Genomic DNA, 27,188 nt, shown 5'->3' on the forward strand with positions numbered 1-27,188 from the left:
ACAATGAGAGCAAAATCTCAGTGTCTTTTCGCACATATTGTCAACACACACACACGCACGAGCATGCACATGCACACACACACATACGCACACACCCCTCAAGCTCTAATCCTCGATATGTCCATTGATAGACATATATGAACAGGTTACTGGGGGCTTGCAGAACCATTTGAATAGTTACAGGTACAGAAGCAATGACATAGAAAAGGACAGGCCTTGTCCAAAACCAATCAGGGAATTAGCGGTGGGTACCAAGTTCAGAACTCCAGTCCCACACACCCCTCCCCTCCCCGAGTTCAACCGCGCCCTCAGAAAGACCCGAGGCAGGATGCACATGAGTGGTGATGGGTTTATTCCGCAGAAGTCAGCAGGCATGAGGCTGCCATGCTGCCCTGAAGAGTCACGGAGGGGCGGATGCTAGAGGCGACAGCAATGTTTGTTCCGACTTCTGCATTCCGCAGGCAGGATGGAGCATCCATGGGTCTTTTGGTGCTTGCAGACCCCGCCCATTTTTTCACATTCAAGGTATTTCCCCCTTTTCTCATGCCCTGTAAAGGCAGGAGAAGTGACAAAACAATATAAAACCATAAAGCGTGTTCAACTGAAGCTACCAGAATTCATCTTGCACGGACAAAACAGGCCCTCTACCCGTTCTGGTGGGACCCATCAGCTTAGAATGGTTTTTTCAAATTCTAGTGTCCATAAGTCATTTTCTAAAAAGACATTCACCCTCGTTCATTTATATATTGTCTATTGTTGCTTCTCATGAGGGTCATGAGAGACCTTGTGGCCCAGAAAGCCTAAAATATTAGCTGGTCCTTTACCAAAAAAAAAAGTGTATTGACCTCTGCACTGTAGTGTCTTTCTTTCTCAGAAAAAGGAACTTTAGATTGGAGAAAGCAAGTGACTTGGTTCTGCTACAAGTTTAGGGACATATTCTGCATGTTCTTCATAAAAGCTTCCCAACGTGCCTTCCTCTTTTTCAAAAGGGCAAAATCTTACAAGCATGCAGCCCTAGCTAGACAACAGGCACTGGACACTAAGTGGGCATTCTCCCTCCCGAATACCACCCCTCCCATCTCCCATGCCATCAGAACTCTTTCATACACTGTGACATTTCCAGTGCCACCATGGTCCATAGCAAGCTCCGGTATTCTCAGGCTCCTGTGAGTTAAGCTGGAAAGAACATGGTATATGATCAAGTCACTTGACTAGAGAAATTCAGGAAGTGATTTGAGAGTCGTGAGAACATGAACAATGCCTAAAATTAAGAGAACATCTAGAAGGAGAATGACAAGCAGCCACGAGGAAACTATGAATAAGAAGGGTTTCCAGCTCCTTCCACAGTTTGGCTGTTGTGGATATTGCTGCTATGAACATTGGGGTGCATATGGCCCTTCTTTTCACTGAATCTGTACCTTTAGGGTAAATACGCAGGACCGCAATTGCTAGGTCATAGGGTAGCTCTATTTTTAACTTTTTGAGGAACCTCCACACTGTTTTCCAAAGTGGCTGTACCTTGTATTCCCACCAGCAATGTAAGAGGGTTCCCCTTTCTCTACATCCTCACCAACATTCATATGTGGAACATAAGGAATAGCATGGAGGACATTAGGAGAAGGAAGGGAAAAATGAAGGGGAGGGAATCAGCGGGGGATACGAGCCATGAGAGACTAAGGACTCCAGGAAACAATCCGAGGGTTTCGGGAGGGTGGGGTGGGGGATGCGGTAGTCCCGTGATGGGTATTGAGGAGGACACGTGTTGTAATGAGCACTGGGTGTTATACGCAAATAATGAATCACTGAACACTATATCAAAAAAGTAATGATGTATTGTATGGTGACTAACATAACATAATAAAAATAAAGGAAGAGTTTCCAATAGAGGTTTTGGCTTTTAAAAGCACCACTTTGTGATGGAAAGCATACTCGGCTGGGAATTAGGAGACCTGTTTTCTGCTTTCTGCCAGGACCATAGTTTTCCTCTGGAGGTCACAAAATCTCCCAATTTTTCATAAGAAGACAAGATAAAAATAATTATATATATGCAATTATAAATTATATATGTAATACATATACTTATAAACATGAATGAATATATGTGAATATGTTGTATTCATCAATGTTTCTAACTGATATCATTCATATAAATATGAACATATCTTCATGTATATTCATATCGATGTCTCTCTTGGTATCTATATCCAACAGTCTACACCCCTTAGGCTGGTCCTTTCTTTCAGCTGTGGTATCACTCAGTTGTTGTATTCTCCAGGGCATCGCTGGATCATGAGTCAGTGTGGCTCTATTCCTCCCCATGGCCATCTGTCATAGCATCATACTAGGAGGAAATGCAGCTTACCTGATGACACCTGGACAAGACACACGAGTAGGAGAAACAGAAGGAATAGCAGCCTCATGGTGGGAAGTCAATTCTTGGGATTATAGGAGGAACGCCCTAAGCCTGATGGTGGCTCTTTCCTCGGTGCACATCAATGGGGGCAGGTGATCTGGGGAAAGAGGGAAAAACTCAGCTGGAGAGGAAAAGTTTCTATTCCCAGTCAAGATGCTCGTTCCATGAGGGCCTGGGTGTGACTGGAGAATGTCTCATCTATGGACACATGGTTACAGATCCAATTTCTCCCATCACAGAGGAAGACCTTTACAGTAAGTCAGCACTTTCTAGTTGATTTTCACTTCTGCTCATGACTCTGAGGCTTGGTGCCTTTTCACAGAATTATTTGAGCAAATCATCTATCTATCCATTCACTTTTATGGTGTGTCTATACCTGACAGCTTCCCCTTTAGGAATACCAAGTGAAGTCCCCTTTTCAGAAGTTAAAAAGAGAGGAGGGGGGGGGAAAGGAAAAAAAAGGGGGGGGGGAATGAATTTTGTAAATGGAAATGGTCTTCTCTGCTTTTTCACTCCCAACAATTTATTTTCTCCATTACCCATTTAAAAGACAGAGTTGATTCATTCTAGGCAAGCTTTTACAATGCCATAGACCAAACCTGTAAGACTTTAGGGGCCAAAATATTTCTTAATACAGAGATTGCCTCAGAGCGTCCTTGTGGGAAGGGAGTTAGGTAATAGCGAAGTATACAAGGTAAAACATTGAAATTCCTCTCCATCGCTTCCTTCTCTCCTTCCCAGCTTTTCTTTGTTTTGTTTGTCTGTTTTTCATCATAATGTGAATTTCTAAAATAGCAAGTCTTGTTGTATTACCTCCCATTCTCGGCAACTGGGTCAGTACCCTGGCATACAGAAAGGAGCCAAGCATTCGTTTAAATGAATGAACGCTTGTGTGGACAAATGAATACATAGACGCATGAATAACAGGATGGAGAGAGGAAATAAATGAGGGAGGGAGGCAGGACGGATGAACGGATGGTCACAAACGTCGGGGAGTCAAAAGATAGATGGCTACTGAGAGCAGATATCAACGAAATCATCCAAACTCAGAAGCAAGCAGTGATCTTTTGGGGAAAAGAGACAAAAGGAATTTCATTTAATATTTAAAGAGCTTTGGGGTCAGACAGATGTCAGTTCAAAGTCTTTGCTCTACCACTCATTAGCTGAGTGATCTTGAAATAATCTCTCAAACTTCAGTTTCTCCTTCTGTACACTTGGTGTTGGATAGAGTACCATTCTCCTAGCCCCGCAGTAGAAAAAGGATCTTAAGCCAGCAGATAACCAATACCTCTCTGTGCCGAGAGTCATGTTTTAATGAGGATCACTGCCAGGGTTCCAAGCTACAGTGTGAGGAGGATTCTTTTAGGGTTCCAGAAATTACACAAGATGTTAGTTTCTTCCATCAACATCTGCGATGTTTCAGAGAAATACTGTAATTTAAAAACTCCAATATAGCTATTGTACTTTTGTTGAGCCCATGGAACTAGAAGCTTGTAGTGAAACTTGGGCCACTTTTGGCATGGAAGAAAGACAAGCTTAAAAAGAACCTGGAATTTTAAGTACATGCACAAAATTCCCCCTTGGATTTCGCTTATTAAACACAGCTATTGCTTAATAAGTTTGCATAATTTAATAAAATAATATTAAGCTTCTTTGGACCTTCATTCCAGTAACAGAGAATGGGACAACGTTTTCTGGAATATGTATTATGTTCTAGGAATCTTAGAAATGATATCTTAGTTCTTACAACTGCCATGTGAGATAGATATTTTCCTTAAGCAAACAAAACAAATGCAGGTTGGGCAGCTAGCAATAGAGCCTGGATTTGTACCCTTAAACTTATTTTATAGTCTTTCCTGATGAAGAAAACATGATGGCGTTTGCCAGATGAAGGAATGCAGCTACAGTGAGATACACAAGTGTGAGTGTGCATGAGCCTGTGTACTTGTGTGTGTTCGAGAGAGAAGGAGGGAGGTTGGGGGGGGAGTATGAGCGAGGGGTTCTGATTAAAAGTTTTCTAAACTACCCTCTTCTATCAACAAGGAAAATGTGACACAGATCAGGCTGGTGATCCCTGAGAAAGTTGACCAAGTAATTCATCATCCAAACTGGGACACTTTTGAGAATGCAAGGGACATATTACTAAATTATGCTGGAACAACAGGCATATAAACTGGGGATGTCTCAGGCCACCTGAGGTATTGCTACCCTCTCTCTAAGAAAACATCTTTTTTTAATAAGCACACGTTTCTTTGCTGAAGGTCAGGAAAGGCCTCGAAGCTGATGGTCCTCCTACAAGGCTCTTTCCTCACTGCTCTGGAATGACCAAGAGCACATCACCTGGCCACAAGGGGCTCCTAGATCATGGCGACAGTTCACCACCTTGGCTTATCTGTGCCACTCAGCCTTTGCCCATTTTCCTCTCTCAGCTCGAAGGCGATGGGAGGATGAACCTTGGGAAAGACAGCACCCGCTCCATACATTTGGAAGTAACGACATCAACTTAATTAGTAAGCTCTTCTGATTTTATACCAAGGTGAAACACATTTCTAACCAGGTACCATTCATAATCCTATGCTAGTATAGATAGCATTATCACAGACAATTATTATTCCAGGAGGAGATCTTAGAGGGCTCCCTTGCTTCCCATTCTCGGTGGTACAAATTGACTCACCATCTGTAACCCTCTTCACACTAAGATCACGTCAAATTCTTTCTGGAGAAAGGTCAGGGTCTCAACGAATGACTTCTTTAATATTTTGGTCCAGGTGTAACCTGAGGCTCTGGTGAGGACCCATTAGCTTGCCTTATCCTAGAGCGTCTCAGCTGAGCTCGTCCCTCAACTCCTGTCTTCATCGAAGTAGCCTTCACTGCCCCACCTCTCTTCCATCTGAGAGAACTAAATCTGTTTCTGACATTTTGTGTTTGTCCAGAAACAACTTAGTGATAAAATGGTTCTGCTTTCGAATCCCAAGATCTGCATTTGAACCTTTCACTAAGTAGAGATCTATTTCAGTTTAGCGATATTGACCTAAAAATAGAATAAGTGTTTGTAGTAATCTGTTTAAATAAGTCACATTTAATTCTACACAGACATTCTGAGGGTTTTACTTCCTTGGTCCCAGGAACATTACTTTCATAATAATACTAATAATTGCAATAATAATAGAAGAAAAAAAAGAAAGTATAGACTGAAAGTTTTTGCCCAATCTCCTCTACTTGTATACTGAAAATCATCCTTTGTACCAATTCCCTAAATATCATGCATATATTCCCACTCCTTCTTCAACCATTGATAGCTCTCTCCTGAAAACTTACCTTGCAGTTGGTTCCTCCACAGTTCAGAGGCTGTCTGCTGCCTTTCCTTCCAGCACCTGGGAACAACTGCTCATTGCCACATAATTAGGAGTCACATCAACAATGGGCAGAGGGAGGGCTGAGGGAGGTCACACAGGGTGCATTATGATCCTTTACTGTCAGGAGTCATTTTGGTGAAAAGAGGGGGATGAGTCAGCTCTGAGTAGTATCAAACCCCCAGAGAAGGAGAAGAGGATGTGGGGACTGTCCAGACAATCCTTCCAAAGGGTTTTGCTGAAAAACTAAGCAAAGGCAAAGCAAGAGCTGGTGGTGACATAGTGTCAAAGAGAATGTGTGTGTTTGTTTTTAGTTTTTATAGATTCAGGAGAGGGGGCAATGGGGAAAGCAGGGGAGAATATTGTTCATGAGTAAGCAAGAGAAAGGAGAAGTAGGACCCAGGTGAAAAGGTTGGTCTTAGACAAGAGCACAAGCCTATTAGTTCATGATTACTATGGAAAAGCCACCCTCCTCTTGCTACTGAAACCAGAAAGGTATTCCTCTCATATGAGAGTCATAATAAGACACATGAGAATGTTATGACCATAAAACATAAATAGATTTTACAGGGTAAAACTTGAATGCTTAGAAAAAACTAAAAATTAAAATCCCAGTAGAGAAGATGATAAAAGTCCAGTAAACAGCAGAACCAAATCACATTTAAAATCAGATGAAGGCTAATTGATCATAAAACAGGATAAAAATAAAGAATAAAGAGACATGAGTCATCTGAGGTATCACATCAAGATAATAAACAGGACCAAGGAGATGAAAAGGATGACAAACTTGGGGCTGTTAGTTAATGAATAGGAATTCAGAACCAGGAGCAAAAATGAAAAATTCGAACTAAAAGAAGTAGAATAAAGATTTTGGAAGCCAAGGAAAAGCTTGAATGTCAGGAAACATAGAAAACACTCAAGTTTTGCTTTAAGAGCCTGGGCTAAGGAAAGCTTTTGAAGCGCTTTAGAAAGATTAATGTTTGAAAGTATGATTTGTAAGCTCCCTTTCATGTTATCACAAAAGAATTTTCGTGCGGAAAAGGAAGAGATTGATAAAGCTTAATGTGACCCCTCAGATGAAGAGGCTCTGGGGGACAAGGAGTGGGATTCTGAGGGTGTGATTTTACTCCCTTTCACATGAGTCTTGAGGAGCAGGTGACAGACGGACGCTCAGAGGAAGGGGACATTGGCAGAGGCACCTCAGGCTTTTGTGTGAATAAATACAAGAATGTGTCCAATCTTTTCAACAGTAGAGGCAATCTTCCATTATTTTGCCTGTGGCTCATTAAATAAATCCAGGTTTTGGATCTCTGGTGGTAGACCTTATGTGCTCATAACATATAACTTTTAAGTAGAAAAAAAAGACTTTGTAGTTTAAGACCCAAATACCTTAACAACAACAAAGTGCCATAGGAAACAGAGTGGAGATTCAGCACTGAGAATCCAAACCCTTTATTCAAGGAAGCTTCTTTCCAAATAGGGAAAGTAAGATGATCATTTATAAATGCTGAGGAAGCGTAAGTATTGAAGGCAACAATGCCGGCCTTTCTCCAAAACAGCACTGAGTTTCCATTTTCTCTACATTATGTACCTCTGCTTCACTGCTTTGTCTCACTGAGAGAGAATCACAATGGGACCAGTGGGACTAGAGCTGCCCCACAGGACTTTGTGATGATGGGAATGATCTCTGTCTCTGATGCCCAACCTGGCTGCCATTGGCCACATGGGGCCATTGAGAACTTGAGCAGGTGTGACTGAGGATGTGAATTTTAAATTCTATTAACTTTGAAATAACTTAAATTTATATCCAATAAATAGCTGCCTCCTGCTAATACCTATGGTTACAGTGCAGGCTTAGATGCAAAGCAATATAGTGCTGATTTTAAGATTAGACCTCCCCTGGCAAGCAGCCATCTCTTCATTCTTGCTGCCTGTTGGGAGTGCCTGGACCAATGTTGCCTCTTTGTATTTGTGAAGGAATGAGTTTATGATGGCTGTTTTCTATTTGTGTTTATTAACTCTGTTGAGTTCAAGTTCCCTTTAGTTTGTGAATTCCTCCCTTTGCTTGAGAGGTGACAGACTCATAGCATGTCACAGCTGGAAGTTCCATTAAAGGACTTCCAGTTTAGGAAAATCAAAGAGCTTGGTCGTTTGGCTATAATGACTGGATCTTTCAGGAGCGCTGTGTTGAGAAAGATTCTGAGGCCACATCAAGGCATCTCAGCAAGGAAGGATGTCACCATGGATGCAATACATGTTTGGGAGGTGGGTGTGCAGAGGGAAAGGAAGAGGTGTTTCCGTTATCTATTTCTGCAGAACAAATCAGCCCCAAACCTAGCCCTCGCTTTTTTTAATATACTGTATTATTTGTCCCAGGGGTACAGGTCTGTGAATCATCAGGTTTAAATATTTCATGGCACTGGCCATAGCACATACCCTCCCCAATGTCCATAACCCAGCCACCCTATCCCTACTGCCACACCCCCCAGCAGCCCTCAGTTTGTTTCATGAGATTAAGAGTCTCTTATGGTTTGTCTCCCTCCTGATCCCATTTTGTTTCATTTTTCTCCTTCCCTACCCCACACAACCCCCCGTCCTGCATCTCAAATTCCTCATATCAGAGAGAGCATATGGTAATTATATTTCTCTGATTGACTTATTTTGCTCAGCATAGTACCCTCTGGTTCCAGCCATGTTGTTGCAAATGGCAAGATTTCATTTCTTTTGATGGCTGCATAGTATTCCATTGTGTATATATACCGCATATACCACATCTTCTGTAGCCATTCATCTGTTGATGGACATCTAGGTTCTTTCCATAGTTCGCCTATCGTGGACATTGCTTCTACGGGTGCACATGCCCCTTAACTTTTTCAGGAACCTCCATACTGTTTTCCACAGTGGCCGCACCAGCTTGCATTCCCACCAACAGTGTAGGAGGCTTCCCCTTTCTCTGCATCCTTGCCAACATCTGACTTGTTAATTTTAGCCATTCTGACTGGTGTGAGGTGGTATCTCATTGTGATTTTGATTTGTATTTCCCTGAGGCCGAGTGATGTTGAGCACTTTTTCATGTGTCTGTTGGCAATCTGGATGTCTTCTTTGCAAAAATGTCTGTTCCTGTCTTCTCCCCATTTCTTGATTGGATTATTTGTCCTTTGGGTGTTGAGTTTGATAAGTTCTTTATAGATTTTTGGTACTAGCCCTTTATCTGATATGTCATTTGCAAATGTCTTATCCCATTCTTTTGGTTTTTTGACTGTTCCCTTTGCTGTGCAAGCCTTTGATCTTGATGAAGTCCTAATAGTTTATTTTTGCCCTTGCTTCCCTTGCATTTGGCGAAGTTTCTCGGAAGAAGTTGCTGCAGCTGAGGTCAAAGAGGTTGCTGTCTGTGTTCTCCTCAAAGATTTTAATGGATTCCTGTCTCACACTGAGGTCTTTCATCCATTTTGAGTCTATTTTTATGTGTGGTATAAGGAAATGGTCCAGTTTCACTCTTCTGCATGTGGCTGTCCAATTTTCCCAAAACTATTTGTTGAAGAGACTATCTTTTTTTCATTGGACATTCTTTCCTACTTTGTTGATGATTAGTTGACCATAGAGTTGAGGGTCTATTTCTGGGCTCTCTATTCTGTTCCATTGATCTATGTGCCTGTTTTTGTCCCAGTACCATACTGTCTTGATGATGACAGCTTTATAATAGAGCTTGATGTCTGTAATTTTGATGCCGCCAACTTTGGTTTTCTTTTTCAACATTTCTTTGGCTATTTGGGGTCTTTTCTGGTTCCATATAAATTTTAGGATTATTTGCTCCATTTCTTTGAAAAAAAAAATCGATGGTATTTTGATAGGGATTGTGTTAAACGTGTAGATTGCTTTAGGTAGCATAGACATTTTCACAATATTTGTTCTTCCAATCCATTAGCATGGAACATTTTTCCATTTCTTTGTGTCTTCCTCAATTCCTCTCATGAGTACTTTAGAGTTTTTTGAGTACAGATTCTTCTCCTCTTTGGTTAGGTTTATTCCTAGGTATCTTATGGTTTTAGGTGCAGTTGTAAATGGGATCGACTCCTTAATTTCTCTTTCTTCTCTCTTGTTGTTGGTGCATAGAAATGCTACTGATTTCTGTGCATTGATTTTATATCTTAACATTTCACTGAATTCCTGTGTGAGTTCTAGCAGTTTTGGAGTGGAGTCTTTTGGGTTTTCCACAGAAAGTATCATATCATCTGCGAAGTGTAAGAGTTTGGCTTCTTCTTTGACGATCCAGATGCCTTTAATTTCTTTTTGTTGTTTGATTGCTGAGGCTAGGATTTCTAGTACTGTGTTGAATAGCAGTGGTGATAATGGACATCCCTGTCGTGTTCCTGACCTTAGCGGAAAAGCTTTCAGTTTTTCTCCATTGAGAATGATATTTGCAGTGGGTTTTTCATAGATGGCTTTGATAATATTGAGGTATGTGCCCTCTACCCCTACACTTTGAAGAGTTTTGATCAGGAAGGGATGCTGTACTTTGTCAAATGCTTTTTCTGCATCTATTGAGAGTATCATATGGTTCTTGTCCTTTCTTTTATTAATGTATTGTATCACATTGACTGATTTGTGGATGTTGAACCAACCTTGCAGCCCAGGAATAAATCCCACTTGGTTGTGGTGAATAATCCCCTTAAGGTACTGTTGGATCCTATTGGCTAGTATTTTGGTGAGAATTTTTGCATTTGTGCTCATCAAAGATATTGGTTGGCAATTCTCCTTTTTAATGGGGCCTTTGTCTGCTTTGGGGGTCAAGGTAATGTTGGGCTCATAAAATGAATTTGGAAGTTTTCTTTAATTTCATTTTTTGGAACAGTTTCAGGAGAATAGGTATTAATTCTTCTTTAAATGTTTGGTAGAATTCCCCTGGGAATTCCTCTGGCCCTGGGCTCTTGTTTGTTGGGAGATTTTTGATGACTGCTTCAATCTCCTTACTGGTTATGGATCTGTTCAAGTTTTCTATTTCTTCCTGGTTCAGTTTTGGTAGTTTATATGTCTCTAGAATGCATCCATTTCTTCCAGATTGTCTAATTTGCTGGTGTATAGTTGCTTATAATATGTTCTTATAATTGTTTTTATTTCTTTGGTGTTGGTTGTGATCTCTCCTCTTTCATTTTTTCAATTCGGGTCCTTTCTCTTTTCTTTTTGACAAGTCTGGCCAGGGGTTTATCAATCTTATTAATTCTTTCAAAGAACCAGCTCCTAGTTTCATTGATTTTTTTTTTTTTTTTACTATTCTTTTGGTTTCTATTTCATTGACTTCTGCTCTGATCTTTGTGATTTCGCTTCTCCTTCTGGGTTTAGGCTTTCCTTGCTGTTCTTTCTCCAGCTCCTTTAGGTGTGGGGTTAGGTCCTGTACTTGAGACCCTTCTTGTTTCTTGAGAAAAGCTTGTATTGTTATATACTTTCCTCTCCACCTTTGCTGTGTCCCACAGATTTTGAACAGTTGTGTTTTCATTTTCATTTGTTTCCATGAATTTTTAAAATTCTTCTTTAATTTCCTGGTTGGCCCATTTATTCTTCAGTAGGATCCTCTTTAGCCTCCATGTATTTGAGTTCTTTCCATCTTTCCTCTTGTGATTGAGTTCTAGTTTCAGAGCATCATGGTCTGAAAATATGCAGGGGATGATCCCAATCTTTTGGTACTGTTTGAGACCTGATTTGTGACCCAGGATGTGATCTATTCTGGAGAATGTTCCATGTGCACTAGAGAAGAATATGTATTCTGTTGCTTTGGGATGGAATGTTCTGAATATATCTGTGATGTCCATCTGGTCCAGTGTGTCATTTAAGGCCTTTATTTCCTTGTTGATCTTCTGCTTGGATGATCTGTCCATTTCAGTGAGGGGGGTGTTAAAGTCCCCTACTGTTATTGTATTATTGTCGATGTGTTTCTTTGATTTTGTTATTCTTTGCTTTATATAGTTGGCTGTTCCCAAGTTAGGGGCATAGATATTTTAAATTGTTAGATTTTCTTTTTTTTTTTTTTTTAAGATTTTATTTATTATTTTTCAGAGAGATAGAGAGAGTACAGGCAGGCAGAGGCAGAGGGAGAAGCAGTCTCCCCATGGAGCAAGAAGCCTAATGTGGGACTCGATCCCAGGATGCTGGGATCATGACCTGAGCCGAAGGCAACCACTTAACCAACTGAGCCACCCAGGTGCCCCAAAGTGTTAGATCTTCTTGTTGGACAGACCTTTTAAGGATGATATAGTCTCCTTCCTCATCTCTTATTATAGTCTTTGGCTTAAAATCTAATTGATCTAAGGATTGCTACCTCAGCTTTCTTTTGATGTCCATTAACATGGTAAATTGTTTTCCACCCTCTCACTTTAAATCTGGAGGTGTCTTTGGCTCTAAAATGAGTTTCTTGTAGACAGCATATTGGTGGGTCTTGTTTTTTTATCCATTCTGATACCCTGTGTCTTTTGATTGGCACATTTAGCCCATTTACATTCAGGGTAACTATTGAAAGATATGAATTTAGTTCCGTTGTATTGCTGTAAGGTGACTGTTACTGTATATTGTCTCTGTTCCTTTCTGGTTTGTTACTTTTAGGCTCTCTCTTTGCTTAGAGGACCCTTTCAATATTTTTTGTAGGACTGGTTTTGTGTTTGAAAATTCTTTAAATTTTTGTTTGTCCTGGAAGCTTTTTATCTCTCCTTTTATTTTCAATGACAGCCTAGCTGGATATTGTATTCTTGGCTGCATATTTTTCTCATTTAGTGCTCTGAATATATCATACCAGTCTTTTCTGGCCTGCCAGGTCTCTGTGGATAGGTCTGCTGCCAATCTAATATTTCTACCATTATATGTTACAGACCTCTTGTCTTGAGCTGCTTTCAGGATTTTCTCTTTGTCATTAAGACTTGGAGGGGCTCTCAGTCTGGGGCTACCTTAAACGATGATCTGAGGCACAGTCAGGTCACTGTTCTTTGAGCAGGGACCCCATATGTTGCAGATCCAGGGACACCCCTTCCTTCCTCCTCTGGGAGGAGTGGTACAGGAGCATGTGGCAGGAATCTGCTGAGTTTGGAGACTCCAAATGGGGCTGTGTGCCAGAGATAGAAATGCTTGGTCCCAGGCCAGGTGAGCTCAGCGTGCACCCAGAGACCAGGGAGATGGGAGGGATTGACTGCTTTTCTCTGAGAGTGCACTGAGGAGTGGGGCCCCGAGCTCTCAGCTCCTACAGGGCCAGAGATTGGGAGGCCACCATTTTCATCCCTGGTTCCATCTCTGCAACCAGCTTCCCCACTCCAATAACTGGAAGCTCTGTCACCCTCAGACACCCCAGGTCTTTCTGTGACTCCACAGGTCCTGAGACCACACTGTCCCCGCTTTGCCTCTAGAGCTATGTCCCTCAGTGGAGCAGACTTCTAAAAGTTGTGATTTTGTGCTCCTCTGCTCCACCGCTTGCCAGGAGCCAGCCCCATGGTCTATCTTCAGATTCACTTCTCTGCACGTCCTACTTCCAGAAAGTGATCACTTTTCTGTTCCTAGAATTGCTGCTCTTCTTCTCTTCTATCTCTTGTTGAGTTTGTAGGTGTTCAAAATGGTTTGATAACTATCTGGCTGAACTCCTGGAACCTGACGATATTTTAGTCTCCTATTCCTCTGCCATCTTGCTTGCAAATCCCAAAGCTAGCTCTTTTAAAAACCATTATTTTATTATTATCACTCATGGGGCTCTAAAGAGAAATTGGGATCCACTGGGTGTCTGGGGCTCAGAGATGCTCATGAATTGGTCGTCAGATGGGGCTGGATCCATCTCAGGGCTCACACACACCCCTGGACCTGGGCTGGGAGGTTCCTTGCAGGGGCTGGAGCAATATCTGTTTGTCTACGGGGTCTCCCAGGCTGCAATTTCAGAGTCCTCAGCCTTCTCACACATGGCCTCTGGGCTGCCATGGTATGTGTCCCGGGAAGGGGACAGCAGGTGTGGCTCTGTGACCTCAGTGGCCCCTCAGCATCATTCGGATGGCTCTCTCAGCTGTCGTGCTCACAAAGGCCTGCTGGGGGTCCAGGGGAGGGGGGCACAGACTGCTCCTCTTGGTGGGAGACCCGCATGGCTCTGGAAGAACTTGTTTGGAAAAGACAACCTTCCACACACAGAAGCTGATTGGAGGCACGTGTGACAGATAACGACTCAGTTTTTTAAATGAAACACAAAGGGGTTAATATTCAAGACCAGTTCCCCTCCCCCAACAAGAATCCGGATGGAACTGGGTTTCACCTGGAATAAAGATGACAAGGCTGCTTAAGAAGCTGCCTGCCTGGCTTCTGGAACACCTGAAGCTTCACCCCTCCCCTCCCCTCCCCTCTCCTCCCTCCCCCTAGCCTCCTGGGGCTGTTGGCTGTGGCCTCCTGCAGGAACAGGATAGAGAATGCTCCATCTTCTGTTTTCCTCCCTTAAACAACACTCTGTTTTACAGATGGGAGGTGGATGATGCCTAAGTAATCCCTCCCCATGGAGCCCAGTGAGGATTTTCTTCATCCCTGGCCAATTCTCTAAGAGGAAGCTGAGCAGTCTCAATAAGAAAGAATTGGCTGCCATCTTTAAAACCAAAGTTTTTCATTTATAACAAATGTGTGCTTTCTCTTTAAAACCAATGTATGTTTTTCCTTTTGTCTCTACACTTATGACAACGTTATGGGCTATTTATAGTTTTATCCACTTAAAAGGTGAGGAAAGAGAGCTTTAAAGGTTTTAAATCAGTCATTCATTGTTTTACTCCTTTATCTGTCCAAAGTCGTGGTGATGGTAATGATAATACAATAGCTACAATTCATTGATCCCTTGCTCAGTGCCCAGAACAGTGCTTAGCCTTTCCCAAACAACATCCCAGCAAGTCCGTGAAATGGATTGAAAGCAGACCCACCAACCTCCTGGGATCAGTCTTTCTGTTTATATCCAAATCACACACCTGTAGCTCCGTCCCTCCTATGTGCAGGTAGGTAAGTTCCTTTCTGATATTTCTTAGCATCTCCAGGTGCACTTGTGCTCAGTTGACATCATACCCATACCACAGCTGCCCACATCTCCGGCCACCCCTGGGTTCCAATTCTGTGTTCCTGCCACAGCTTCCTCCTGCTTCTCATACTCAGGGTGATGCAGTCCCTGGTTCCTCGGCTGAGATCCCACACCCAAAAAGCCATTCTATGAGACAAGGTTTTGTGGGTATTGGAAACAATGGAAGGGCGGGCAGGGTGTGTGAGTCACTGCACAGAAAAGAAAATGAATGTGCAATAAACAGGACAGCCGTCCACTGCCACCAACTTCTCCAGACTCTCCCTCTGGCATCTCTTCTCCTGTTGTGCCCTATAGGGCATCACATATGCCACCCCAAATATGCCACTTAGACATACAGATTATTTTGAGCTGAAGACAATTGAGAAATAGCAGGAGCCAAAACAAAAAACAAACAAAACAAAAAACAGAACACCTCTCTGCTCTCCCTTACCATCTTCCCAAAAGCAAGCCTGGACTCTGACTCTTCATCACTGAGGACTCTAGACTTCCCAGCCCAGAGACATCAGGAGAGGAATCTACATAACAGACTTCCCAGCCCAGAGACATCAGGAGAGGAATCTACATAACAAACCTTGGTAACATTACTCTTGTCCTCCATCAGTCTCCCTAGTTATCTTCCCACAGTTTGCTGCCCTTAAAGGCCCAAACTCCTTTTCCCTTGTCTTGTGACTTCTCTGCATTTACTGCTCTATTCTATGATGCTCTATAAGCCCCAAGTTCTAACCTCCCCTCAGAGTTACCCATCACTGGATTTCTCCCACATGTATGTGCACGGAACATGTTAATAAGTTACATTTTTTCCACGTCAGTCTCTCTTTTATCAGTTTAATTTCCAGGAACTTAGAAAGGTAGAGAAAAAGGTCTTTCTTCCTCTAAACCCATCATAGGTCTGAGTCCCTAGTGGTGGAGTCCCTGAGTCTCCTCATGAAAAATTAAACTTTTACTTTCAAAAACATAGATCCACTTCACACTTGTTTTCCTTTACATCCGTATTATGTACATCTCCAAAACTTTGCTTTCAAAACCAAAATGTCTATGTTGTTTGTTTAAACAATAGACAAATTTTCCCCAGTAAAAGTCAATCATTTATCTGTTATGCAGGAGTGAGGGAAATTGCTAAAAATCAACATTTCCCCCCTTTTAACCCATTATAGAGCAATTATTTTTCCATAATACATGTGAAGAAATAAATATTAGAGTCTAATCTTAATCTAAGTTCATGAAACTCTCAGGAACACCATACAACCAGAAATTCAGAAAACTGGTTCCCTATTCCGACCAGTGATTTAATGGGGTTTACATTTCATAAACATATCTTAGGGGAACAGCATCTCTCTCCACCATGGTCTTAGCAGTTGGCTTTCTTTAGTTCTGCTTCTGTCTTCTGCAGCACTTTTGTGTAGGGAATAAACACCTGCCAATCTCCTCCCAGTTATGAAGGCATCTGAGTGGAAAACAGAAGCCCCTACTCATGAGACAAGAAAAAGGAAGCAGCACTCTTCCAGAGAAACCTGAAAAGAAAGGGGAGGATTAAAACTTGTTCACACACCATTTCAGGAAGACTCCAAACATGAGTCATCACCCCTTCGTAAATCCTTGAAGGGGCGCCTGGGTGGCTCAGTCAGTTGAGCATCTGACTCTTGGTTTTGCCTCAGGTCATGATCTTGGGGTGCTGAGATCAAGCCCCTTATTGGGCTCCCCACTCAGTGGGAAGTCTGCTTCCCCTCTCCCTCTCCCTCTATCCCTTCCCCAGCTAGTGCACTCTCTCTAAAATAAATAAATCTTTTTAAAAAAATCCTTGGGGGAAGAGCTTCTTTCTAGAGAACAGGGCTCTATGGCCACAATGATTTTGACATGGGTGTAACTTCTTGTTGATAATTTCCTGATGAAGGGACTGGCTCTGCTGGGTCGTGGATGCTTGTTCTTGAAGAACCAGATTGCTGGACATTGATTTGTGACAGAGGGACTTGGGCCACTGGATGTTTTCAGGTGGAAGTTTGTCGAGGATTTTTTTCTTGGGGTGGAGACACACCACTGAATTACACACACTGAAATTCAATAGTTACCAAACACAGAGAAAGTAAGCCAGAGGCCATCTGTTTGCCTTTCTTTTTCCTAAATAATCTGGTTCATTGAGTCTTTGAGCTTAGATGAGAAGCAGAGATGCAATGAAAGTGTAATTATGGCTTTTTCTCAAATTCCTTCTTTCTCTCTTCTTCCTCCCTCTCTTCCTTCCTCCTTTCTTCTTCCCTTCCTTCCCTTCTTCCTTCCCCCTTTATCTTTATCTTTTTCAGTTCCCTTCCTTTTTTTTTTTTTTGTTTTTACTTTGATGACTATAAATGTCAGGACAGAGTGAAGGAAAGGGGAGCAACCAAGTGAATGATGCTGAAGTTCCCCTTTGCTTAAAAGGATGGAGAACGATAAATTCCAGAGGATTTCCTGTGGGAGAGAGTATCTGGGGACACATATAGCAGAAGTTACCTAAGTGTATGATGGGAGTTTCTCTAGACAGCCAATCTAAGATATATATACCCTTATATCTAAGGATATCAAGGATGGCCTGGATTTCTATCCTTAGAATAAAATGAGTTCTCCTTCTATTTAGGAAGGCACGGTCCTTGGGCTTTAAGCACAGGCCCTTCAATCTTGCTACGAAATAGCAGTGGGACGTTACCCAGTGATTTTGTCTGTTAGGCTGGGTTGAGAACACATGAATCTCTGAGAACTCCCTGAAGGTCTTCTGCACATTTCATGGTAAAGGGAGAGCGTTTATTTTGAACCGTTGGTTCAAATAATCTATTTAACCTAGAGAAAAATTAGTGAGAAATTTTAGTCTACCCTCAAATTATTTCAAGCCTCTTAATTCTTGGGTCTATGTTACCTGGTGCGGGCGATGAGAATAAAATTGGCAATATGAAGAAAAGACAATGGATCTTCATGGTTGACAAACTCAGGGACCAGCCAAGGATGAAGAGCAAGGTGATTTTCTTTCAATTTTTATAAAGATTAAGGGAACATGGTTATTGGCAGAAGTGATGTTTGCAATTCTAGCAAAATTACACAATGATGAAAGGGCAGCATCTTTTCTGCTGGCTCTCGTATCTCGCTCTTAGAACATAAAACACGTCCCCTGAGCCAGACGCAAAAGGCATAGGGTCATGTGCCTCCGAAATTGCTATCCTGCTTCCGTGTGGGATGTAGAAAGTATATCCACAAACGGATTCTTTCTGGCAGTGGATCTGGGTGGTGTGGAGCTAGGCTGGGTCTATCTCCATTTAGTAGCAATCTTAGGACACATAGCCTGGGTTTAATCTGTTCTCACTGTGGTTATTTTAGGCTCCCAATTTTCTGTTCTCCTCCCCAAGGGACAGAGGCAGAATGAGGTCAGAATGGTTTTCAATTCAGTATACATGGGGCATATTCAACCCTGCCCATGAATCAGGACTTGGTCAGACCAAGAATCTCAATGTGTACTCTTGGGAGTTTGAGCAGGACAAAACCGGTTAACTTTTAGAGCTGAGAGAAGGGAGGAAAAGTAGGTTACCTTCAACAGGTAAAGGACCCCGCAACACCTGAATTTTCATATACTATTAATTTCATGTGAATAGCCTCTTAAATTCACCACTAACTACCATAGAGATGATGAGTTCAGGTGACATCTTATTTCTCCTCTTCAGAAAAAGAGACTGTTGGACCAAAGTAATTGGATTGTGACCTTCTTGGAGTCTATGACACTTTCTATGCAAATGAGGATTCTAGGAATGTACCTTTGTGACTTCAGGTTATTCCTGGAGTCTGATCAGTCATGTCCAGATCCCAGGTGACATTTGAAGGTGTGGAGGCAACACAGTGATTTGTGAAACAGCAGTTTGTTTTTCTTAGAGTAGCCCTTTGGGGGTATGTGATGAATTAATAATTAAACCTCCAATTGTAAGAATAAAGCTTCAGTAGTGTAAATTTATTCCTTGTCACTTCTACTGAGGAATGGTTTTTTTTTTTAGGGGGGGTCTTCTTGGAAATGTGAAATCACAGGACATAGATAGCTTGTCCTCCCCCTCCGCCCAAGGCAGCACTTTTTCCAGCTAAATCCACACTGTAAGTCTGAAACAGGTCCTTTTCATAACAGTGAGATCAGGGTCTCTACTAAGGGAAGGATATTTGACATATGAACCATAAATAATTTTAGAAGAAAAGATACTTAAAGTAAAATGTTGAGTTTTTGTCATTTATTTTTCTCCACTAAACAGTGCAGTTTTGGATCTTTTGTGTGGTTAATTTTATGCTCAAGTCCTGATTTTAAACTATTATTTCATTTTTCTTAAAGCTTTTATTTATTTGAGAGACAGAGAGAGAGAGAGTGGGAGAGAGCATGAGAGGCGAGAAGCTCAGAGGGAGAAGTAGACGCCCCATGGAGCTGGTACCCCAATGCAGGACTCAGTCCCGGGATTCCAGTGTAATGACCTGAGCAGAAGGCAGTCACTTAACCAACTGAGCCACCCAGGCATCCCTATTGTTTCATTTTTTTAATAGCATGTGAGCACAGCCACACATAAACTCCTGTTCTTTTTTTTTTTAAAGATTTTATTTATTTATTTGACAGAGATCACAAGTAGGCAGAGAGGCAGGCAGAGGGAGAGAGGGAAGCAGGCTCCCCACTGAGTAGAGAGCCCAATGTGGGGCTCGATCCCAGGACTCTGGGATCATGACCTGAGCCGAAGGCAGAGGCTTTAACCCACTGAGCCACCCAGGCGCTCCTAAACTCCTGTTCTTAAAGCAAATGATAGCATCCCTTGTATTTTTCATAAAAGCTAAAAATAAGATTAAAAAAGGCAAAAGACATCAGAAATCCAAACACTGTGTCAGAAGGACAACGTGTGTCAGTGTCCCCTTGAGTAAACCTGCAAGGGCTTCTCTTCCCAAGGCTGCGTTCATGTCAGTAAGTCCTGGGCCTATAATTATTTGGAGAGAATTTTCAGACAGAGACTGGATCAGAACCTTGACTGACTGCTTTTCCTGTTGCAAAAGCAGTCAGTCAAGGTTCTGATCCACGGCTGGGACAGGTTTGGCGAGGACTTCGCAGCAGGCCAGCTCTGCTCAGAGAGAGGAAATCCCCTCAAAGCTCTGCTGAGTCAGTCTCCACCACGGGCCAGTGGTTTCAGAATCAGAAACAGCCAGCAGGTGGTTATTTGTATGATTTTGTTTTCCAGCAAATTCAGTTGATGAGGTTTTGGGGCTGAGATGGGAGAAAAAGATGCAGCTAAAAGTGTGGGAATGGTTTAGCAAGAACCCAATAGGTAAGTAACTGATCATGGAAAACAATCTTGGTTAAGAAACCTGTTGTGGGATGAGCCCTGGGTGTTATAAGGAATCGTTGAACACTACATCAAAAACTAATGGTGAAAAAAAAAAAAAACAACTAATGGTGTACTGTATGTCAGCTAACTGAGCCTATTAACAATTAATTAATTAATTAAAAAAGAAGAGCAACCTGTTGTAATGTTTCTAGTATCCGAGTGATCTCAGGTGGGGTGTGGGTCTCATGCTTTCTCTATCCTGTCTCTCACTGAGTTCCTCCTTCCTTTGTCTCTCTCTTGCCTCGCCTTCCTCCCCCGCTGCCTGCTGCGAAGTGTGGGGACACAGCCATAACCAACGTTGCTAAGACATGGACTATTCAACACAATTTCTTGTAGGGGGGCGCCTGGGTGGCTCAGTGGGTTAAAGTCTCTGCCTTTGGCCCAGGTCATGATCTCAGGGTCCTGGGATGGAGCCCCGCATCCAGCTCCCTGCTCGGCAGGGAGCCTGCTTCCCTTCCTCTCCCTCTGCCTGCCTCTCTGCCTGCTTGTGATCTCTGTCCATCAAATAAATAAATAAAATCTTTAAAGAAAACTAATTTCTTGTAGGTAACCAGTCTGCTCTGGACTCGACTTCCTATTTTCTCTCCTTCCTTCCTTCATCCCTTTAATTCTGTGTTCATAACATCAAGGATATAACAGAAGTTAGGCATCCAGTTTGAAACACTGCTTTTGATGGGCTGCCTCCCGGCGGGGACCTAGAGCAGCACCGTTGACAGGGGTTGGGGGTTGGTGTCCTCCAGGCCCCTGGACCTGCAAGGACGAAGCCATTCCAAATACAGCCTGGGCCACTTTGTTCTCTGGGGCACTCTCGGTGACCCAGAGGCTCATCCTTTATGCATAAAGATTTATAAAGCAGCATTCTGCACATCTGTCCTCGGATAAAATCAAATTTCTCTCTTCCATTAAAAAAAGTCATCTAGCAACAGCTTGCTATTAAGCGACAGCCTGAGCAGAGGGGAAAAGCAAGCTACTTGGCTCCTTCCCTTCCCCTTGGCTTAGAAAATGTTCTGTGCCTGGGTGGCTCAGTCGGTTAAGCATCTGCCTTTGGCTCCGGTCATGATCCCAGAGCTCCTGGATCTAGCCCTGCATCTTTGGGCTTCCTGCTCAGTGGGGAGTCTGCTTCTTCCTCTCCTTCTGCTCATCCCCCCTGCTAGTGCTTGCACACTCTCACTCTTTAACGTGCTCTCTTAAATAAATATAATTTTTTAAAAATTGTATATATTTAAGGTATACAAAATTGTTTGATGTGTATACATAGTGACATGATTACTGTAGTGAAGATAATTAACATATCTCCCCACACAATTACCATCCCTTGTGTGTGTGGTGAGAGCACCTGAAATCTACTCTCCTAGCAAATTTTAGGGTTCAATACCGTATTCCTAACTACAGTCATATGCTGGACACGAGATCGCTAGACTTCCTCATCTCACCTTACTACCACTCTGTACCCTTTGACCAGCATCTCCCCATTTCCCTCAGCAACCTGCCCCTGGTAACCAGCATCCGACTCTCTGCTTTTAGTGTTCAACTCTTGTAGATTCCACGTATCAGTGACAGCATGTAGTACTTTTTTCTTTCCTCGGTGTCTGTCTTATTCTACTTAGCATCATGCCCTCAGTGCTGTCCATGTTGCTGCAAATGACAGGATTTCCTTCCTTCTAATGGCTGACTAATAGTCCTTCGCGCGTATAGCATACTTCTTTATCTGTCCGTCCACTGATGGACACGTAGGTTGTTTCCATATCTCGGCTATTGTGAATAATGCTGCAGTGAGCCTGGAGGTGCGGGCAGCGCTTCGGGATTCTGGTTTCGTTTCCCTGAGTATATACTCAGAAGTGGGACTGCTAAATCGCCTCGTCTTTCTTTCTTTCTTTCTTTCTTTTTTTTTTTTTTTTGAGAAATCTACTTACTGTTTTCCATAGTGGACATATCTATTTACATTCCTATTAATAATGTATCGGAGCTCCCTTTTCTCAACATCTTATCAACATCTGTTTAATTTTTTTTAATGCTAGCCATCCCAGGGGGTGTGAGGTGGTACCTCATGGCGGTTTTGATTTGCATTTCCCGATGATGAGTGATGCTGAGCATCTTTTCATGTGTCTGTTGACCACACAGAGCCAAGGAGAAAACGAAATGCAAAAGCAACCTACAGATTGGGAGAAAATGTTCATAAACCATGTATCTGATAAGGGGCTAATATAAAAAAACCTACAACTGCATAGTAAAACAACGTACAACTTGATTTAAAAATGGACAAAGGAACTGAACAGATATTCTCCAAAGAAGAAGGTGTACAAAGAGCAGTTGAAATTTCAATACTGATTGCATTGAATGTGTAGTTGTTTTTGGTAGCATATCTTAAAATTAAGAGAAAAAAAAGTGGGGAGGCGTGGCCTGACCTTGTAGGAGATAATGACGCATGTGTGAATTACAGTCACCTTATGGAGGCTCTTTGTCTGAATCACCCTAAAATGTATAAATGTTCTCATTTTCCTGACTGCCAAAAGGGTGTGGGTGTATCTGAGGCATCTTATGATTTCTTTTTTTTTTCTTTTTCCCGTCTCGCGAACCTAATTAGAGCTCTAGCAATGTTATGATCCTCTCAAAGATGACCATGAGACCATTTTCTTTTTATTCACTTTTACCCTTTGAACTTTGGGTTCACTTCCCTTTATTCTAGTTCCTTAGGGTAGAAATTTACATTGTTGATTTGTGAGCTTTACCCCTGTCAATCTTAAAAGCATTCGATATTATAAATTTCTTTCTAAGTACTGCTTAAGTTGCATTCCCACAAATTTTGGCATGCTATTTTCATTTTTGAGAAGTTTAAAATATTTGCTAACTTCTCATGTGATTTCTTCTCATACCCATTAGAAGCATGTTGATTAATTTCCACATATTTGGGGAGTTTTCCAGATATCTTTCTGTAATTCATATCTTGGAAAATTCCACTGTGGACGGACACAGTGTATATCTGGGTATGATACACAGTGAATAATTTCAATTTTTCTTCATTTTTTGAGACTTGTTTTATAGCCCAATAGAGCTATATTGCATAACACTTCAATGGATTCTGTGATTATTGGGTAGAGTGTCCTGTAAATTTCATTAGGTCACACACCGATGGCACTGTTGTTCATGTCTTCCATATTATTCCTGATGTTTTGTCTGCTTTTGCTTTTCGTTATGAGTGAAGTGTGGTAATATCTAATTGTAGTTACTTATGTATTGGTTTCTCTTCTCATTTCTACCAGTTTTCCTTTAAGACTTTAGGGACTTTGTTATTAAGAGCATTCTAATTTAATATGAACATATGTTCTTGGTGAATGAACCACTTTATACCTGGGGAAAATATCCTTTTTATCTCTCATAATACTCCTTCTAAAATATACTCTGATTTATAGGCAATTAGCCAGCATGGCCAACGGTATTCTCTTTAGATCAATGTTCCCTTAGCACATCTGTTTCCAGTCTTTTATTTTTAATCTATCTTAGCCTTTTCCATTTGATACCCCAACTGGGTTTCTTATAGACAGCGTGTATCTTACCTTTTAAGAAGCTGACAATCTCTCCCTTTGAGATAGAATCTTAGCTGTACACTTTAATCCAGCCTGCAGAGCCAAATTTCCATCTGGCATTATTTTTCTTCTGACTGGAGCATTTTTTTTTTTTTTAATAGTGCGGGTTTCCTGGGAAGGAATTTTCTTAGCTTTTTGTTGTTGTGGTTTAAAAAGTTTTCCCTTATTATTTTTTTTTAAATAGACTTTTTAGAGCCTTTTTAGGTACACAACCACACTGAGTAGAAGGTGCAGAGATTTCCCACATGTCTGTACAGGCACGGCTCCCTCAGGGTCTACAGCCTCCCAGAGGGCCCACAGCCTCCCAGGGGGTCTGCAGCGTCCCAGGGGGTCCGCAGCCTTCGAGGGGGTCCGCAGCGTCCCAGGGGGTCCGCAGCCTCCCAGCGGGTATGTTAGTTACAGCTGATGCACCTGCACTGACGCACCATGACCCGGAGTAGTTCCAGAACAGTTCACTCGAGCTCCACAGCCCAGCTACCCATGCAGCCCCTTCCTGAGGACTCTCTCCGCGCTGCTGTGGGAAGGCACGTGTTCCGGCCTGGTATGTGTGTTCCTGGAATTGTCCATCCAGTCCCTTTGGCGTGTTTTTGTTTTGCTCTGGGCTTGCCAAGTTTCACCCCAGGCGTGCTCAGACCAGCACCGGGCCAGGATTCCAGGGAGCCCCACCCCCACCCGGATGCCCCCTTCCGGTTTTCCGCGCTGAGCACGGGGGTCTTGTGCTGCCTGAGCTCAGAAGGATTGCTGGTCGGCCTGGGTTCTCCCCTGTGCTTTGGTCTGGGGTCTGCTTCCCAAAACAAGGGGTCTCCCTCGTGCCCCGCCCCCACCCCCTCCTGCAGCCCCGAATGCTGGCTGTGCAGTGTCTGGAAGAGTTGTCGCCCATCTCTGTCTGCTTCCCTAGTCGCATCCCGTCGGAGGGCAGGGCCCACAGCAGTTCATGCTTTTTGGATGGAAAGTGGGATCGAGGCTCTTCTCTTTGGGAATCTCCTCCCGTCTTCTGACAGCCCCGTTCTCTTGCTTTTCCCTAGGGCTGGTGTGGACGATGGGTCTCCCACGCAGCTCCTGGAATCCTTCCGTACCAACACTGAGAGGACACTGACTAGTTAAACTGCGGGGCCTCAGACCCCTGGGAAGAAACAGGTTCTGAGCAGCTTTTGTGCTCAAGGCGCTTTCCTCGGCCATCCAGAAATGATTAAGACAAAGTCTTTGCCCTTAAAAATGATGCAACCAGACATGGAGATTGGAAATATGCAAAAGGTACAAGGCAGAGCTCAAACAAAATTCAGAGAAGAGGCTTTCAGTCCGAACCCTGCAGTATGCCAGAGGAAAGCTCATATTCTTTTGGGAAAGCAGCTGTCTCTGTAAGGAGGTGGTCGGATTTGCGAAGGGCCCTGGGGGATGGGCTAAAGTTTAGAGATGAAGCTGGGAAGGTGATTATAGGCCTGGGGGGAGGTCAGGTGATAGGAAAGCTAAGGGAATTTTTTAGGAGGAACAGGGAGGCCAATCTCATTGGGGAACATAATTTGCAAAAGAGGAGTCAAATCTGATAAGGCTTGGAAAATAAGTTTAGACCTTTTTGAGGATCCCTCCAGAGATTATCCTGCATTTGAATGAAAGGTGAGTCCACGAAGGCTTTCTAACTTACCAGTTTGGTAACAACTACCCCAATAACCAGAATTTTAAAAGAACAATCAAGCTTCTCTTTCTTTTGAAAAAAATATTTAATTTGATTTTTCTTCTGTAAACTTCCAGGAGGCATTTTCACACTTTACAGTGTCCCCAGTCAGCATTTCCGGATTTTATTTCTTTCTTCGGCAGCATTTTCGGCCCGAGGAAGAACAGCGGCCTATCTGCTCCTCCTTTGGGAGACAGCTAAGCACAGCACACCGCCCACTCCTTATTCGGCAATAATACCTCTGCAGGGTATTTATAATTCCTCCGTTTCCTGCAAGGGCAAAATAGAACACAGGGAAGGCTTTAGTCCAAGTACAAGGCTTTTGGAATTCCCCAAATAACCGATCTGTTGCCTTTCTTTTATTTTTCCCCTGTCCCCTTTCCTGAATTGGAAAGTGAATTCAGTTATAGTCCTAGTTGCATGCCTCATAGGGTTGAACACATACATACATTTCTTTAAATCAAGAAACAAGAAAACACACGTTCGAAAGATACTGGTTTGAATTTGGTAGATACCAATTTGTAGTTTCCTTTATAAATAAAATATTATTCTGATCACTATCCCCATGGAATTGTTTTTCTTTTATTTAGGGTGTTTTCTTTCTTTTTAAATCACCTTTTCCTTTTTTTAGAAAATGAGAAGTAAAGTAGAGGAAGGATTAAGCAACCAACTGACCTGTGCTTCTGTGGGTCACAGCTCAGCCGTGGACCGAGGTGGCCGTGGGGGAGGGATGCGGCTGGGCTTGCAGGGGCTGGGGCTGCAGGGGCCCCCTGAGATTCGCAGCCCCACAAAGACTCCACTTACAACCCCTAAAGCTAGTAAGTAGGAGTCTGTGCTTCTGATCTCAGATTAAATCCATCTTTCCTGCTGGGGCTAAAGTTTTTGTATCACTTTCTTTATGTCTCACGAGCAGGTAAGGTTCATCCCTGTCCATGAAGGGGTGGTCTTTGTGAGCTATTTAGTCTCTGAAAAGGTCGGGGAAACGGCTTCAAGATCCTTGATGAGTCTCACCAGAAAAAAGAAACTGGTGATGTCTGTTCCCATACAACAAATCTACCTGGTCTAAAGTTTCCGAGGAATGGAAACGGACCGACTCTGAATGACATAGTTGCAATTCCTTCAACCCTCTCACCTCCCAACCCATCTCACCTGGAACAGGCATCAAAAACAGAAAGGGCAACAGGAGGAGAAGGTAATAGATCCTCATGGCCGACCGGCTTCTCGGCGCGCTGAGACTGGGTGGCAAGGTGTGCTCGCCTGCTTTATAAGGACTGCAGGACACGCCACGCAGCCATAGGGACAGGTAAGCAGCAGCTGCAATTCCTGTAATAGTACAATGATGACAATATGACGTGTTTCCTGATGCTTCATGCCAGTGTCTCTTACCCTACAGACCACGCCCACTCACCCCGAGTTAATTGCAAACCTAAAGGGTGAAGCAAGCCTGATGTGAGCACACAGCTATTCTGATGCCCTCTAGGCTCCAGGAGCGCCTCCGGGTCTGGCCGGGAGCTAGCTACAGGTATAGGTGGCAAAGACCCTCTCCTCTTGGGGGCATTCCCAGGGCGTATAGTTGGGAGCTGCCAGTGTCCCCACTGGGGTACTTCTAAGCTATCTTCCTAGAGTCCTAGAAGGTTCTGAAACTCACCTGGGACCGTAGCAGTCTAGCTTTGGACATATTCAGAATCTAGGTGTAAACTCAGGCTGGGTCACACCTCGAACCTGCGCAGGTATGCCTGAAGTTG

At 42.9% G+C, this 27,188-nt stretch overlaps 2 protein-coding genes across 2 annotated transcripts; both read right to left on the reverse strand.

The window, feature by feature from the left end:
* Positions 1–417: 417 nt before the first annotated feature.
* On the reverse strand, positions 418–2,420 carry LOC308338844 (beta-defensin 33-like; the record flags this gene model as incomplete). Its single annotated transcript, XM_080797135.1, has 2 exons — positions 418–548; positions 2,363–2,420. 2 exons carry the CDS (start codon positions 2,418–2,420, stop codon positions 418–420), a joined length of 189 nt encoding a protein of 62 aa, XP_080653261.1.
* Positions 2,421–25,478: 23,058 nt separating this feature from the next.
* LOC308338668 (beta-defensin 103A-like) lies at positions 25,479–26,674 on the reverse strand. Its single transcript, XM_080796905.1, has 2 exons — positions 26,593–26,674; positions 25,479–25,713 (listed from the first exon to the last, which is right to left on the reverse strand). The coding sequence occupies exons 1-2, from the start codon at positions 26,648–26,650 to the stop codon at positions 25,568–25,570; spliced, it is 204 nt and encodes a 67-aa protein (XP_080653031.1). The 5' UTR covers positions 26,651–26,674; the 3' UTR covers positions 25,479–25,567.
* Positions 26,675–27,188: the final 514 nt, after the last annotated feature.

This window comes from Martes martes (assembly GCF_963455335.1).
Source record: "Martes martes genome assembly, chromosome: 2".
Lineage (NCBI taxonomy): Eukaryota > Metazoa > Chordata > Mammalia > Carnivora > Mustelidae > Martes > Martes martes.